Source organism: Xenopus tropicalis, chromosome 1 (genome assembly GCF_000004195.4).
Source record: "Xenopus tropicalis strain Nigerian chromosome 1, UCB_Xtro_10.0, whole genome shotgun sequence".
In the NCBI taxonomy this organism is placed as follows: domain Eukaryota; kingdom Metazoa; phylum Chordata; class Amphibia; order Anura; family Pipidae; genus Xenopus; species Xenopus tropicalis.
In genome coordinates this window covers 15970862-15987358 of record NC_030677.2, presented here as the reverse complement: position 1 = coordinate 15987358, position 16497 = coordinate 15970862, and the positions used below count along the sequence as shown (strand labels likewise).

At 46.5% G+C, this 16497-nt stretch overlaps 1 protein-coding gene across 2 annotated transcripts in view; it reads right to left on the bottom strand.

Moving 5' to 3' along the window:
• The window catches only part of coe3l (COE3-like), a 94278-nt gene that overhangs the window by 12193 nt on the left and 65588 nt on the right, over positions 1-16497 (bottom strand). The window contains exons 8-11 of one of the 2 annotated variants that reach the window (XM_031895274.1): positions 14066-14183; positions 13805-13938; positions 12034-12160; positions 6956-7044 (exon numbers count right to left, since the gene is read on the bottom strand). In XM_031895274.1, coding sequence (XP_031751134.1) covers positions 6956-7044; positions 12034-12160; positions 13805-13938; positions 14066-14183 — 468 coding nt within the window. The remainder of the gene's footprint in view (positions 1-6955; positions 7045-12033; positions 12161-13804; positions 13939-14065; positions 14184-16497) is intronic. The other variant, XM_031895275.1, reaches the window with a different exon arrangement.

The following is a 16497-nucleotide window of genomic DNA, read 5'->3' as shown; positions in this document are numbered from 1 at the left end:
CCTTAGACAGGCTTTCAGCAGCTTACTGGAGCATCCAATATTCATTGTGGAATGAGACAGGTCTTGTCTGATGTTCCCGGGGCCACTCGCTACAGGCTGCCCTGCTGAGATCCGCTCCCCGCGGGATTCGCTAATATGACATGAAGTGAACGCTGTAAAATACTCCCTATGGTTCAGTAAGGAGCAATACAGTCAGATATATTGAGCCTGTGGTGGCCCCGGGTCTGAATGGTACCGCTGGCAGCAGCTTAAGTTAGGCAGTACATTTGGGACTTGGTTCCTTCACTTCACCTTACAGAGGTGAAAAACAGCCGCCATCATATACAGCCTGTCACTAAAGCCTTTTGGGGCAGTTGGTTCAGAGGAAGTTGCCCTGTAAATGGAAAGCCCCTTACTTTCCTGAAGACCACAACTCATGTGATCTGAATTCAGGGATGTCCTCATTGGGACCCCCCAACATTATTTCCGTCATGCTAACGTGAGGGAACTGGTGGAAGGCCTAATTATAAACCTGCTTTGGAGAATAACAAATACAGTATAGCTGGCAAGTTATACATTCTGCTTGAGGTTATAAGCATATTATTCAAGGCTACTGGAGTCTTGAAAGGATTCTGTCATGGTTTTTAGATATAGTTTTCATTACTATATTACACTGTTGGCATTGCAAATAATCCATTTTATCATATAAACATTTATCATGTTGTTTTTGAACCAAAAATGTATTTTTATTAGTTGTACAATTGGTTTAGTGTTATATTGTGCCTGAGTCTGAGCTTTTTAGAAGGAGGCAGCACTACACCACAGAACTGCTTTCAGATAAGCTATTGTTTCTCTTAATCAATAAAACTGGAGGAGTCATGACTTGGGTGAGCCAGACTTGGAATTTCACCATTGAATGCTATTCTCGTATCTACCACTAGGTGGAGCATGGGAGTATTTTTACCAATACAGGTGTCAGGGAGCTGCTATCTTGCTCCCTTCCCATTGTTCTGCTGATCGGCTGCTGGGGGAAGGGGGGGGGGGGATACCACTCCAACTTGCAGTGCAGCAGTAAAGTGTGCCTGAGTCTGAGCTTTCAGAAGGAGCCAGCGCTACACATTAGAACTGCTTTCAGCTAACCTATTGTTTCTCCTACTCCCATGTAACTGGAGGAGTCCCAAGCCAGACTTGGATTTCTTACTATTGAGTGCTATTCTGATACCTACTGGGAGCTGCTATCTTGCTCCCTTCCCATTGTTCTGCTGATCGGCTGCTGGGGGTGAGGGGGGGATATCACTCCAACTTGCAGCGCAGCAGTAAAGTGTGCCTGAGTCTGAGCTTCCAGAAGGAGCCAGCGCTACACATTAGAACTGCTTTCAGCTAACCTATTGTTTCTCCTACTCCCATGTAACTGGAGGAGTCCCAAGCCAGACTTGGATTTCTTACTATTGAGTGCTATTCTGATACCTACTGGGAGCTGCTATCTTGCTCCCTTCCCATTGTTCTGCTGATCGGCTGCTGGGGGTGAGGGGGGGGGGGATATCACTCCAACTTGCAGCGCAGCAGTATACAGTTATTTATGAGACATATCTGTATAATTATGTATATATGTGCACTGGGGTTTATTTGAAGGGGTTGAGCTTGATGGGCTTTCATCTGTTTTTCAACCCAATTCAGTATGAAACTATGTACGTTGAGCCTTCTGAATCAAATACAATTAATAACCCCCACAATACCTAATATTACAAGGGAAACCCTTGGCCGACAGCTGCAATGACAGAACGGATGGTCCAACTGTAGCAGCTCTACCACTTCCAGCATCTCTGCTCAGCTCAGCTAACTCTATATCAGTGATCCCCAACCAGTGACTCAGGGGCAACATGTTGCTCCCCAACCCCTTGGATGTTGCTCTCAGTGCCCCCAAACCAGGGAGTTATTTTTGAATTCCTGACTTGGGGGCAAGTTTTGGTTGAATAAAAACAAGATTTCCTACCAAATAAAGCCCCTGTAAGCTGATAGGGTGCATAGAGGCCCCTAATAGCCAATCACAGCCCTTATTTGGCTCCTCCATGAACTTTTATGGTGCTTGTGTTGCTCCCCAAGTCTTTTTACATTTGACTGTGGCTCACAAGTAAGAAAGGTTGGGGACCCCTGCTCTAAGAGTTGCTTTTAGTGATGAAATTTTTTACCAGGTTTTCGAGTAAATGTTAAAAAAAAAGTTGCAAGGTTTGGAAAAAGTTATCAGGAATAAATGGCCATTGACTTTAAAGTGAAAGTATATCTTTGCTGTTTTTGAATTTTTTGGCAATGTGTAACAGGACAGATTCACTCATTTCTATTGTTTATTCTTTGACTATATAACCCAGTCCATATCTATAGTCAGGCCAGGCTTGGACACATCATTATCAAGGGGCACCAAGTCCCACCAGTAGTGATGAGTGAATCTGTCCCATTTCGCTTCGCCATAAAATTCACGAAGCGACATAAATTCCCGAAATGCATTTGTTGCACGATTTTTTTTGTCGCCCGCATCTATTTTTTTTGTCGCCCGCATCTATTTTTTTTGTCGCCCGCATCTATTTTTTGTCACCACGGCTATTTTTTTGTCGCTGGCGTTTTTTTTTACGCGTCCGCGCCCACTTTTGGCGTGACCGCACTTTTTTGACGCAACCACACCCAATTTGACACGGCTGCGCCCTGTTTTTACGCGTCCAAGCCCAATTTGATGTGCAGCAAAAAAAATTCTGTGCAATGAATTTTTCCGCAGCGGATTTTCGCGGAAGTTTCTCGAAACAATTCGCCAATGGCGAAATGCGGAAATTTGCTTCGAAACCATGCCTGGCGAAAAATTTGCTCCTCACTACCCACCAGGCCTTCTGATAGCCAGAAATGCCTCCAATACAATTAATATGGTTTCTTAATTGCTATCATCTAGAGCAGGTCACTCTCATGGGCCAGATCTTGCCTTTGGAAGAACAGTTGACTCAATGGCTGCACAGACTCCTTTGTATAATAACATAAAGTTAATGTAAGTGGGTCCCTGCACATCCACTACATGTAAAGAGCTGCCTTCCTGCCCCCCCAGCCCCATACCCAGATATTTCCAGACATAAGGTGAGTGCACCCCCACCAACACCTACAAGAGAACCTACCAGAGAAACGTGATGCTCTCGCCCACTATGTCCTGTTAGAGAGTGAGCTCTTCAACCCAAATCAATCGGAAAGATAGGTTACTATAAGCTACAACTTCTACCTCTCAGGTATTTCTCCCAAACAAAAGCAACACTGTCTTGATATAAATCTGTTAGCAGTCTCTTTAGTCAGGTTTTCCCTATATAGCCTGACAATATCCCCACTTTGTGTGTGTGTGTGGGATTGTGGGTGGGTTCTAATGAGTTAAAGCTGTTGGTGTTTCCATCCTTTCTCGCTCTTGCAGGACACTGGGCCTGTCACACTCCTCTCGGCTCAGATCATTTATCATGGTTAGAAGACCTGTCTCGGCTTTGTTTGCAGGAACTCCCTTCTCCATTCACTCATCGGCCCAGCTCATGTACTTCTGGACTCCTAGTAATCCTCGCCCTCTCGCTTTACCCAATGGCCCCCTAGAGACGCACGGTGGGGTTTCTCCATCTACAGATTAAGCAGGAATATTCTCTACTGCTTGTGATATGTGTAAGTTTTATAAATTGTCACATTGTTGCTATCTGATGGCTTCTCCATATGGAACTGGTGAGGAACAAATTCTCCCAGCAATCAGATCTACATGTCACACAACTGGCTGCATGTTTGTGCCTCACATCCAACTCCTTTGTCTACAACTCACACCATTCAGTGGTTCCTTCCTATGTAAAGCTGGCTGGAAACGATCCTTTAAATCATGTAAAAGCACGATTTGTCCATTAACGAAAATGACCATTTCAAGCAACATTGTCTAGTTGAAGCTAGGAAACCTACATGCTTGGTCCTACAAACAATCGAGGTGGCCATACACTGTAAGATCTGCTCATTTGACAAGATCTTCTCCTGATATGCCCGCCTATGGATGGCCGATATCGGGCTAATTCAATTGTTTGAATTAAAATGGCGGGCATAGGCGCCATCAGTTCTGGGATTGCATCAACGAGCCAATGCGGTCCTTGATCCGACTGAGAAATCAAACCTGCCCAATCGAGATCTGCCCAATGTCAGTTGGAGAGGTCTGTTGTTGGTGCCCATACACGGGCAGATAATCTGCTGAATCGGCCTAAAGGGCCAATATTGGCGGCTGAAATCTACCCATGTACGGGCACCTTTGGACACTGGGCAAATTTCATTTTTAACCACAAAAATTTTCAACCTGTCCAACCGATTTTCTGACCAATGTCGGATGAAAAATCGCTAAATGTACGATCCATTGGTGCCCGTTAAGCACTAATTTGCCGCATTTGCCAGATCGCACTGAAATTGGTCATTAGGCAAAGGAAAATGTTAATGTGTATGGCCAGCTTAACTATTATTTATATATAACCCACTCCCCTACAATGCGCTCTCTTTGCACAGAAAACCATCAATAATATCCCTAAAGCCAGAACCCTGAACCCCCTCTGGTTCCCTTTCCACAAATGTATTAAAGCTGAGTTCCGGGAGTCAAACTAGGGTGCAGCCTATAAATACCCATTTATGTTTTATATTTTATATTTATTGATAGCGTAAGACAGAAAAGTGAAAATGTTGCGCTGCGCTAACCCTTCTCTGCCCACGATATCTCCTAATTTCAGGATCTCGCTGCAAAAGGATAAAAAAAAAAAAGGTAAAACTGGCAAAAACACGACAAAATCCAGTCGGCAGTCAGTGCAGAGGATACGCCAGGCATTCCTGAAGCCCAGTCCATTTAATGGGAAGCATTCCTGTCACATGATGTGAGCAATCATTCTATAAATAATGTCAGGATTAGGGAGGATTGTTATTAATAAAAATAAGAAAACGTACCCAAGAAATTGATTACACAAGCTTAAAGAGCTGCGCTGCGATATTGGGTTACATTTAGGGGTCAGATGATCTATTTACTTACTAGTGTATAGGTTCAGTGGTTCATATTTCCATCCACGTGAGCAGAGGAATGCTCTGGGTTAATTTCATTTGCCTATAACAGCCCCAGATCCAAGACCTGTGCGGTATCTGCCAGAACACTATAATTAGCGCATAATGAGAAAAACATGGCAGCACCGAGCCTCCCGTGAGCAGTTCCTATGTTTCTCTATGTGTGGAACTTACATTCCCACTAATGGAATAATGGAATGCATCGTGACGCAGTGTGCAAAGTGCCATTTTGAGCACAAAAGTCCAATTTTGTCATTGCAGACGCAAACGGCGATTCTCTTGATGTAATTATGCTGTGTCTACCAAAGTTGCATCCAATTCTCCAAAACAGACACAACTGTGTTTGCTCTTTATTACATTGGGTGCAGTTGTGCCCAATATTTTCTAGGTTTGCCTGGCGGCTTTTCCAGTTTTGGGCAAGCTAATAGCACGTGCGCCCTATTCTTTTGGAGCGAGTTTACTAAGCCTATTGACACGGGGCACTGAGGGAGACCTACGGGCCGGCTAGTGGGTGGGGGTAGCACCAGGGTCCCCCTGTGTAAATAGGCACATCATCGCTCAATTCGTAAAGGAAGGACTGAGTGGCACCGAGAAGTCCTAGAAGAACATTTTGACACTAGTACCTATAATAAAAGTGATTTTATGCACAACTGACAGTGGGGGAAAGGGCAAGTTGCTCACTGCACTTGTGGACTGATAAAAGGAAAGCTCTCTATGCATGGAGTGGGATGGATAAAGGGGTTACAAAACACACTCAACCAAACTTAACCACATTTTGCTAAAATCCCAGCACATCGACGTTTTAGCAATCCCACTAAACCCATCTGAATGATCAAGGGGAAAAAAGGATGCAAAAGCACCCCCATTAGTGGTCATTCAAACAGCACTGCTGCCCGGGTCTGACCGCACCTTGTCCTGGATAAAAGATCCAGACTGGGGTGCAAAGTGCAGTACCAGCAGGCCGAGGTACCCAGTACAGGCCTATGTGCCCACCATAACACCCTAACCTGCCTGCCTGATTAACACATAAGTAAAGGCCCAGGTAGGGGATGGGGGGCACCTATTTATCTTGCCCTGTCTGCCTGTCCCTCATGGGGCAATGCCAAGCGCACCCAGAGCTCTACTCATCAGCGGAACTCTCACTTTTGGAATGCAGAAGCCTGCAGCAATTCATCTATGTGCAAAAGCACAAAGGGCAAAAAACAGGTCAGATTGAGCCCATTTTGGACTTTGCCCCAGCACCCAGTACATGACCCCCCATTGTGCACATACATAACGGTGATCACAATTCCCTTAGCAAGACTGTGGGTCGGCTAATTCTGTATGTAATCTCTTTGGCACTTTATAGCATTCATTACAGGTCTAATGAATAGCCGGACATGCCACCGTACCAAGCAACCCCTTGCACGACATGGGCAAGGTTTGAACGTAACTCCCGGCCCATGTAATCCAGGGAAGCAGGCGGCCAAGTGGACAATCGTCTCCACAACGGTGAGAGAAAATAAATAAAGCATTTGTGCCATTTGCAGCCCGGCACTGTCACCGTGTGATGAATGGCTTCAATTTGGCAGCTGCTTTAGGCTGTCACTCCCCATCAAGCCTCCCTCCTATCCCTACGGACAGCGCTTCTGCCCATAGATATGACTGTCAGATTATAGGCTGGGAAATGTGACATGAAGGGGGGGGAGAGTCGAGAGGCTACAGGAAGGGTCTGTCCCTGTGACATTAAGGCCAGCAGGGGCGGCAGGGGGAGCTGTTGCAGAACTAGCACCCCCAGAATTCCACTGAAACAGTGGAAAAGACAGAACACTGACATCTCAATGTAAGGACAGGTCCCTACCGGCACTTACCCAACCGGTAACTGTCATCGGTCAGGCTGAAACAATGCAAACCTTACCTTGGGTAATCTCTCTGGGTCCCCTGGGTGCCTGGGAACCACCTTCTGTAGTCTCTGGAAGCCATAGTCAATGGTTGGTTCATTCAGAGCTGAGGAAAGAGCAGTCAGAAATGAGTGACCAGGAAAAGGGAGTCTAGCCAAAGATGGGGGGCTGCTGGATAGTCACAGTGCAGGGGGGTCTTGGAGAAGTGGATACTGTAAATCCCCCATACAGAACACTATTAATATTTTGAAGTCTGCTGAAGATGTGGAGCTTACTCTTCATTTTCCAAAGCTGAGGAACAGGGAGACTTATAGATTGTCCCAGGGTAACAGGGAGGTGACATAGGAGTTAAACACATTTTGTTGCATTTGGGTCTCAGCATTGTACATCCAATAGACAGGTACCGCATATACATGGCTCCTTAGAAGCTGTAAAGTCTGCAGCATGCAATTTGTGCCAAGATCTAAGTAATGTCTATGCGGCCTATATTTAAGGGAGTTGATAGCAAACTTACTCCAACCAGATGGACACGGAATGGTTAAACAGCTTGGTTTTAGGAACTGACATTTAGCTAACGGCTGTCAATTACATCCTCTGTAGGGGTTAAATATATTTTGCTTCCTCCCCCCCCCCCAGCTTTCATCTCTCCCCCTGATACAATTAGTCTGTGGTATCTTTTTCCCAGCACATGATCAATAAACCCTTTTCCTTCTCAGCAGCCCTATGAGTAATGATCTGATGAGATCCGGATTGGGGGGGGTGGAAATGAGAGGCGGTTTACACGACCTCCGACCCTTTGCACCCCACCCACCCTCCTCCTCCTCAAAGTGTCATCTGACTCCACTACCCACTGCCACCGAGATCGATTGCCTGATTTAGACAAAACATATGTTGCAAGCGCCGACCCTCCAGCTCTGCTTTTCTCTCCAGTAATTTCTATTGATTGAAGCGTCAGCTCTTCTCACTCCACCCCCCACATTATGGGAGGCTTGTTATAGTGAGATGAGGTATTACTCAACAGCCACGGGTTAACTCCTTCTCCACTGGTGGAGTTCTCAATATTATTTTTTGCCCTTTAGCCTTGGCGATAGTGGGGCCACGCTCCTCTGTAGAAAGTGTTGGGGAGCCACATAAGCATTAAAAATGTTCTCTGGGGAGGCCAAATAAGGGCTGTGATTGGCTATTTGGCAGCCCCATGTGACTGCTGGCCTGCAGGAGGCTCTGATTGGGGTAAAACTGTGTCTCTGGACTTCCAAAACTTGTCTCCAAGCCAGAAATGTAAAAATGGCACCTACTTTGTGGCCACTGGGAGCAACATCCAAGGGGGTGATGAGCAACATGTTGCCCCCGAGCCACTGGTTGGGGATCACTGCCTTACAGTAACCATATTGCTTTAGTATATGCAGACGCCATCTTGCTCTACTGTCTCCATCTCGTCTAACTGTAACTATTTTGACCTACTGCATCCTACAGTTTCTTACTGTCTCCATCTTGTAACCACTTTGTCTAGTTCTCTCTCTATTTCTGTCTCCATTTTGGCCTACTGTTGTCATGTGTAACTGTAACTATTTTTCCCTACTGTCTCCATCTTGTCCTACTGTCTCCAACTTCCCTTACTGTCTCCATCTTGTCCTACTGTCTCCATCTTGCCCTACTGTCACCAACTTCCCTTACTGTCTCCATCTTGTCCTACTGTCTCCATCTTGCCCTACTGCCTCCATCTTGTCCTACTGTCTCCATCTTGTCCTACTGTCACCAACTTCCCTTACTGTCTCCGTCTTGTCTTTTTATCTCCATCCTTCCCTATTGTCATCACCTTGTCCTACTCTCTCTATATATTTTCCTTCTGTCTCCATTTTGCCCTACTGTCTCCATCTTGCCCTACTGTCTCCATCTTGCCCTATTGTCTCCATCTTGCCCTACTGTTGCCATCTTGCCCTACTGCCTCCATCTTGTCCTACTGTCTCCATCTTGTCCTACTGTCTCCATCTTGTCCTACTGTCACCAACTTCCCTTACTGTCTCCGTCTTGTCTTTTTATCTCCATCCTTCCCTATTGTCATCACCTTGTCCTACTCTCTCTATATATTTTCCTTCTGTCTCCATCTTGCCCTACTGTCTCCATCTTGCCCTACTGTCTCCATCTTGCCCTATTGTCTCCATCTTGCCCTACTGTCTCCATCTTGCCCTATTGTCTCCATCTTGCCCTACTGTCTCCATCCTGCCCTACTGTCTCCATCTTGCCCTACTGTCTCCATCTTGCCCTATTGTCTCCATCTTGCCCTACTGTCTCCATCTTGCCCTATTGTCTCCATCTTGCCCTACTGTTGCCATCTTGTCCAGCTGTAACAATCATGTCCTACTATCACCATCTTCCCTGCTGTCTCTAATTTTCTTACTATCTCCATCTTGTCTAACTCTCTCTGTATTATCCTTCTTCCTCCATCTTGGCCAACTGTTGCCATCTTGGCAAATTGTAACTATTATGCCCTATTGTCTCCATCTTCTCCTACTCTCTACATATTACCTTACCCTCTCCATCTTGTCCTGTGGTCAAAAACTATAAGTTCCATGCAGGATGCTGCCACTTTACAGAACGATTTAATAAAAATGGAAAACTGGGCAGCAAACGGGAAAATGAGGTTCAGTTTGGACAAGTGCAAAGTTATGCTCTTTGGTAGAAATAATATACAGTAAATGCAAGTTATACGCTAAATGGTAGTTTGTTGGGGGTTTCCTTAATGGAGAAGGATCTGGGTTTTTTTTTGTTGATAACAAGTTGTCTAATTCCAGGCAGTGTCATTCTGTGGCTACTAAAGCAAATAAAGTGCTGTCTTGTATAAAAAAAGGGCATTGACTCAAGGGATGAAACATAATTTTGCCCCTTTATAGGTCCCTGGTAAGGCCTCACCCTGAGTATGGGGGGCAGTTTTGGGCTCCAGTCCTTAAGGAGGATATTAATGAGCTGGAGAGAGTGCAGAGACTGCAACTAAACTGGTAAAGGGGATGGAAGGGTTAAACTATGAGGTTAGACTGTCAGGGTTGGGGTTGTTTTCTCTGGAAAAGAGGCGCTTGCGAGGGGACATGATTACTCTGTACAAGTACATTAGGGGGGGATTATAGACCCACTAAATAAGGATCTATGGAAAGTAATGACAAAAAAATCGTTTATTCAGAATATATAACAGAGACCTGGAAATAACTGAAGAACTGACACGAAACAGTTAATGCAAAATAAACTGCAGCCATTTTCCCTGGGCCTCAAAAATTGTGATTTGAGTTATTAGTAGGGTTATTACACACAGCAACAGGGTTAATACTTCATCTGCCATCAGTTTACTGCAAAATATTTGGCAGGCTGGAAAACAATTTATTAATAATGAAAAACATATGCTGATATCACCAGAAAAATGTAAAACAGAAAAGGATTGTAGTGCAACTCAGGTCTCGCTGGCAGTATTTCACCCCCAAAAAAGTGGGAAGGAGAGTAAGGCCGGCCGGCCAAGGCTTTTGACAGTGTCGGCGCGGGGCCAGGGCACGGCGCAACGCAGTTTGTACGAGTCCCTATAAGCAGCTGTCAAGGGCAGGGCGCTGAGAAAATTCAGTGGGTAGGGATCCAGAAAACAAATGTTACTTGGAGCTTTGCCGCAAAAGGGAGTTTTCCAAACAGACAATTCATTTCCGCGGAGCAGCTGCTCCCAACACATTTCATCATGAACTTCCACTTCCCTCCCTCCTAGATCCCAGGATTACGGGCCCGGCCAGTAGGTGGGTTCCCTTAGCCACATCTTGGGATTCCGACCCATCTATCTGCAAACTTGGTGCTCTGCTCATAATCAATTCCTGACAAGGGTGAAGTGTTCAGCATCTCTGCTTTATTTAATAAACCAGTGCTTGTTGGCTTGATTTCTTGTATTAAGCCCCTCTTGGAGCACCAACCTTCGTTCAAGGCCCCCTTAGCTCATAGCAATAAAGATAAATAAACATGGTAACAGTCCCCCTGCTATAGTTCCAGGGGTACCCAGGGCACAAATAAGCCCTCACCCCAAATCCCCCCTAACTGGCCTTCAGGCTGGGCCCCCTTAGCCCATAACAAGGTTACAGATATATAGAAACATTGGGGTAACAGTCACCCCGCTATAGTTCCAGGGGTACCCAGGGCACAAATAAGCACTCACCCCAAATCCCCCCCTAACTGGCCTTCAGGCTGGGCCCCCTTAGCCCATAACAAGGTTACAGATATATAGAAACATTGGGGTAACAGTCACCCTGCTATAGTTCCAGGGGTACCCAGGGCACAAATAAGCACTCACCCCAAATCCCCCCCTAACTGGCCTTCAGGCTGGGCCCCCTTAGCCCATAACAAGGTTACAATATATAGAAACATTGGGGTAACAGTCACCCCGCTATAGTTCCAGGGGTACCCAGGGCACAAATAAGCACTCACCCCAAATCCCCCCCTAACTGGCCTTCAGGCTGGGCACCCTTAGCCCATAACAAGGTTACAGATATATAGAAACATTGGGGTAACAGTCACCCTGCTATAGTTCCAGGGGTACCCAGGGCACAAATAAGCACTCACCCCAAATCCCCCCCTAACTGGCCTTCAGGCTGGGCCCCCTTAGCCCATAACAAGGTTACAGATATATAGAAACATTGGGGTAACAGTCACCCTGCTATAGTTCCAGGGGTACCCAGGGCACAAATAAGCACTCACCCCAAATCCCCCCCTAACTGGCCTTCAGGCTGGGCCCCCTTAGCCCATAACAAGGTTATATTTCAATATATTTACAGAGACAGACACTGTTATGACAAAATGAATTTAGATTGTGCTGCTCCATCTCACAGTAACTGCCCCAGCGGAACACAGTGAGTAAATAGCTGCAGGGATCACTATCAGGGACAGGCTAATGTATCACTGTTGGGTAACACCGGCTTTATATGGAGTACAACACCCTTGGGAAACATTATCAGCTACAAATCAATGTACATATTTCATTAAATGGGCAAAATATATGGTTTTCTTTCTCAATTTTACTTGATATATTACTTTACAGACTACACCGTGTCTTGTTCATCTCTTGGGGGTCACTTACCTGTATAGACAAACCGGCCTGGGGCGCCTTTACAGAAGTGCTTAGACTTGTAGGACAGGGTGACTTCCACCACTCCCGGTATGTGCCTCGGGGGCGTCTGGACCCGTATGGCGTGGGGCGTGATCAACTGGAACGAGAGATCAGATGGACACGTCACTATATATAATAATAAATAATATATAATAAATACTTTTCATTTATTGCGAAATTATTTAGACTATGGAAGATCCAAAGTGAAGGTCTCCAACAGTCCACAGTTTGGGAACTGCTCGTATACATGGTTATATATAAAGCATAACAACAGGTGTGCTGTTTATATATTTATCATTCTAACGACGCTACTAAAATAAAATCTAACTGCTAATGGGTTGCTATGGGTTACTGAACCAGTAGGGACTTACTGCAGAAAAGGAAAATAAACTGATGCCAACTCAGTGGCTCTGTGTCTCTGGTGTAGAATAGTAGCATGAAGTAGTTTAGTATGATGTAGCGAGTAATATTCTGAGACAATTTGCAATTGGTTATTTTTATTATTTGTAGTTTTTTAATTATTTCAGTTTTTGTTCAGCAGCTTGGAATTTTGGCAGCTATTTGGTTGCTAGGGTCCAAATTACCTTAGCAACCAGGGTGTAGTTTGAATGAATGACTGATATATGAACAGAAGAAGACTTAAATAGAAAAATAAGCGCTAAAAAGTAACAATAACAATTAAACTGTAGTTTCACAGTGCAATCGTTTTTGGCTGTTGGGGTCAGTGACCCCCGTTTGAAAGCTGCAAAGAGTTAGAAGAAGAACTATTAAAAATAAATAATGAAGACCAATTGCAAAGCTGCTTAGAATTGGCCATTCTATAACATACTAAAAGTTAACTTAAGATTGAACCACCCCCTTAACCAAGAACCCAGTGAAAAGTTTGCAGTGTGATAAGAACATTGGGTTCCTGCTCAAACAGTAGAACATTCAGTGGTTTATATGGGGCTCAGTCTAACAGGTTGTGAGCAGGAGGTATTGAGTAAGGATATATATACTGAGAAGCCTCAATCAGAAGACTTCAGGACATGGAACGTCCCATCTGGGTTGTGTTCATGACATGGACCAGCCACTAAGCCTCAGTTTCCCCATTGGTGGGTTTCTGATTCACTCCTGTTAATGTTGCACAATTCACAAATAAAGGAATAAGATTAGGGGGGCACGAATGGGGCAGAGATGTAGGCGGAGTTACCATGTAACAAGTCCAGTGTTAAAGGGAGGATTGTATTTATAGTTTGGCATCATGTTTAGCGAAGGGCCATCCCAATATACCAAGAACTGTGTGCCAGGGTATAGGCAGCTGTAGAGATGGCAATTTGCTTAGAAACATCCTTTGGTGTGAAGCACATACTTAGATTGTAAGCTCTATGGGGCAATAACCTATATTTTTCTCAATATGTCACACTGTGTATGTTCAGTATTATTTATTACAACATTTCCCCCGCTGTAGATATACATACATGCACAACCAATCACTTCCTGGCCACCATCCCAAAAGTCTGCCATAAAATGCCCAAAGGGTCGGTTTGTAAGCTCATTGTCTCTTTGCATGTACATATGTACTGCTTCATACGCCAGCCACAACCCCAGTAATGCAACAATACGGGGAACAACTGCCCAACCCTAAGGGCAACACTAACAAAACACTGGCTATTGGTGGAGCCCAAAAATATTCTTCAAGAGGGGGTCCAAAAATGCAACTTTTTGCCCATAAACAGACCAAACAAAGAGTCACACGTACCTCACTCCACACCAGCATTGTGCCAAACACAACCTGCAGTCCATCAAAGAAATTATCCCCTATAAGAATGACAGTAGCGCCCCCGGTGGTCCATCCTTCACTTGGACTGATAGCTTTGATACATGGAGTGGCTGCTTCATGGAGTGGCGTGGAGGGAGAAAAAGTTACACTGTTAGAGGCAACAGGGACGCCCAAGGGCCCATACAGTCAGAGACCCAAGGGGAGGGTTGTGCAGCCCCATATTAACACAAACATAATTACCTTCTGAGGGATCCAGTCTGCGAGCCCTTCGGCCATGTTTAGAGTTGTTATGAACGAACATGTTGTCTGAAACCGCGAGAACGTGTCCATCTACATTTACTGTTGTAGAAACTACAACCTGAGGAAAGAGAAGACACTGTATTGCCTCGTGGCTCGGGAGGAAAGAAATAAGGGACAAGAGGTGATAAGGTGCAGGTAAAGGATAAACCAATAAGAGCTTTTGCAAGGAGATGGTGAGGAGACACAAGAGGAGTTGCTTGATTAGGGTGATCGGCACAATAGAGGAGCAATATGAGAAGATGGGCTTGTTCCAGTGCTGTGGGGTCCATGTACTTTAACTGCCTGTAGAAGCCTTCTCTGTGTGTTACTGGGCCTGAGCCTTCTCTGCGCGTTACTGGGCCTGAGCCTTCTCTGCGCGTTACTGGGCCTGAGCCTTCTCTGCGCGTTACTGGGCCTGAGCCTTCTCTGCGCGTTACTGGGCCTGAGCCTTCTCTGCGCGTTACTGGGCCTGAGCCTTCTCTGCGCGTTACTGGGCCTGAGTCTTCTCTGCGCGTTACTGGGCCTGAGCCTTCTCTGCGCGTTACTGGGCCTGAGCCTTCTCTGCGCGTTACTGGGCCTGAGCCTTCTCTGCGCGTTACTGGGCCTGAGCCTTCTCTGCGCGTTACTGGGCCTGAGCCTTCTCTGCGCGTTACTGGGCCTGAGCCTTCTCTGCGCGTTACTGGGCCTGAGCCTTCTCTGCGCGTTACTGGGCCTGAGCCTTCTCTGCGCGTTACTGGGCTTGAGCCTTCTCTGCGCGTTACTGGGCCTGAGCCTTCTCTGCGCGTTACTGGGCCTGAGCCTTTTCTGCGCGTTACTGGGCCTGAGCCTTCTCTGCGCGTTACTGGGCCTGAGCCTTTTCTGCGCGTTACTGGGCCTGAGCCTTCTCTGCGCGTTACTGGGCCTGAGCCTTCTCTGCGCGTTACTGGGCCTGAGCCTTCTCTGCGCGTTACTGGGCCTGAGCCTTCTCTGCGCGTTACTGGGCCTGAGCCTTCTCTGCGCGTTACTGGGCCTGAGCCTTCTCTGCGCGTTACTGGGCGTGAGCCTTCTCTGCGCGTTACTGGGCCTGAGCTTTCTCTGCGCGTTACTGGGCCTGAGCCTTCTCTGCGCGTTACTGGGCCTGAGCCTTCTCTGCGCGTTACTGGGCCTGAGCCTTCTCTGCGCGTTACTGGGCGTGAGCCTTCTCTGCGCGTTACTGGGCCTGAGCCTTCTCCGCGCGTTACTGGGCCTGAGCCTTCTCCGCGCGTTACTGGGCGTGAGCCTTCTCCGCGCGTTACTGGGCCTGAGCCTTCTCCGCGCGTTACTGGGCCTGAGGCTTCTCAGTGCGTTACTGGGCCTGAGCCTTCTCCACGCGTTACTGGGCGTGAGCCTTCTCCGCGCGTTACTGGGACTGAGCCTTCTCCACGCGTTACTGGCCCTGAGCCTTCTCTGCGCGTTACTGGCCCTGAGCCTTCTCTGCGCGTTACTGGTCCTGAGCCTTCTCTGTTCGTTACTGGGCCTGAGCCTTCTCTGCGCGTTACTGGCCCTGAGCCTTCTCTGCGCGTTACTGGCCCTGAGCCTTCTCCACGCGTTACTGGCCCTGAGCCTTCTCTGCGCGTTACTGGCCCTGAGCCTTCTCTGCGCGTTACTGGGCCCGAGCCACAGTGCTACACCTGCCTTTACTACCGGGGTTATTAAAAATGTTTAGTTAATGTTTTCATGGAGGAGAGAGACTTAGTTGTGACAAGCTATGTAAATGAAGTGGGATTCTAATCACATTAGAATGTTCTAATTATCAGCTCTTTAAGAAGCCCCCTAATGAGCAGACAGGCCCCGCTGTGAGAAAATAGCTGGTGAGTTTCTCAGCTCTATCCAGGATCTGTCTCCTGGGGTCTTAACACTTCCAGTGCCGGCGAGGGGGGAATGGAGCGGTTCTGCCTTATACAGCAATACGGGAAGACCACCTAGGCCTGCAGGAAATATTGAGAAGTAAGTGTGGCACCCATAGAATTTCTGCAGACCCTTTTCAAAGTTTTTTTTCTAATAATGCCACATTCAGAGCAGAAAAGAGAAATATAACAAGTGGATCCATCTCTGACCCCCAGAGATACAGTGAGACTGTAGGGATAGGCCTCTACAAACCGGCACCCCTAGCCAATGGCATAACCACATGATACTGGGACCCACAACATTATTAAGGGGCCTGTATTCTGGGGCTGAAGCCTTTGGTCTGGCAGATAACACCCACAAGATAATGTGCCTAGACTTGACTGAAAGGTTCAAAAGCTGGGTAACTTTGTTTGGACAAAAGACAATCAGTTTTTGAATGGACAAGCCTCTCCTCCTCACCAACAACCAGTTTTACTCCCGCCATCTTGCCCTACTGCCATCATCTATTCCTACCATTGCCATTTTAT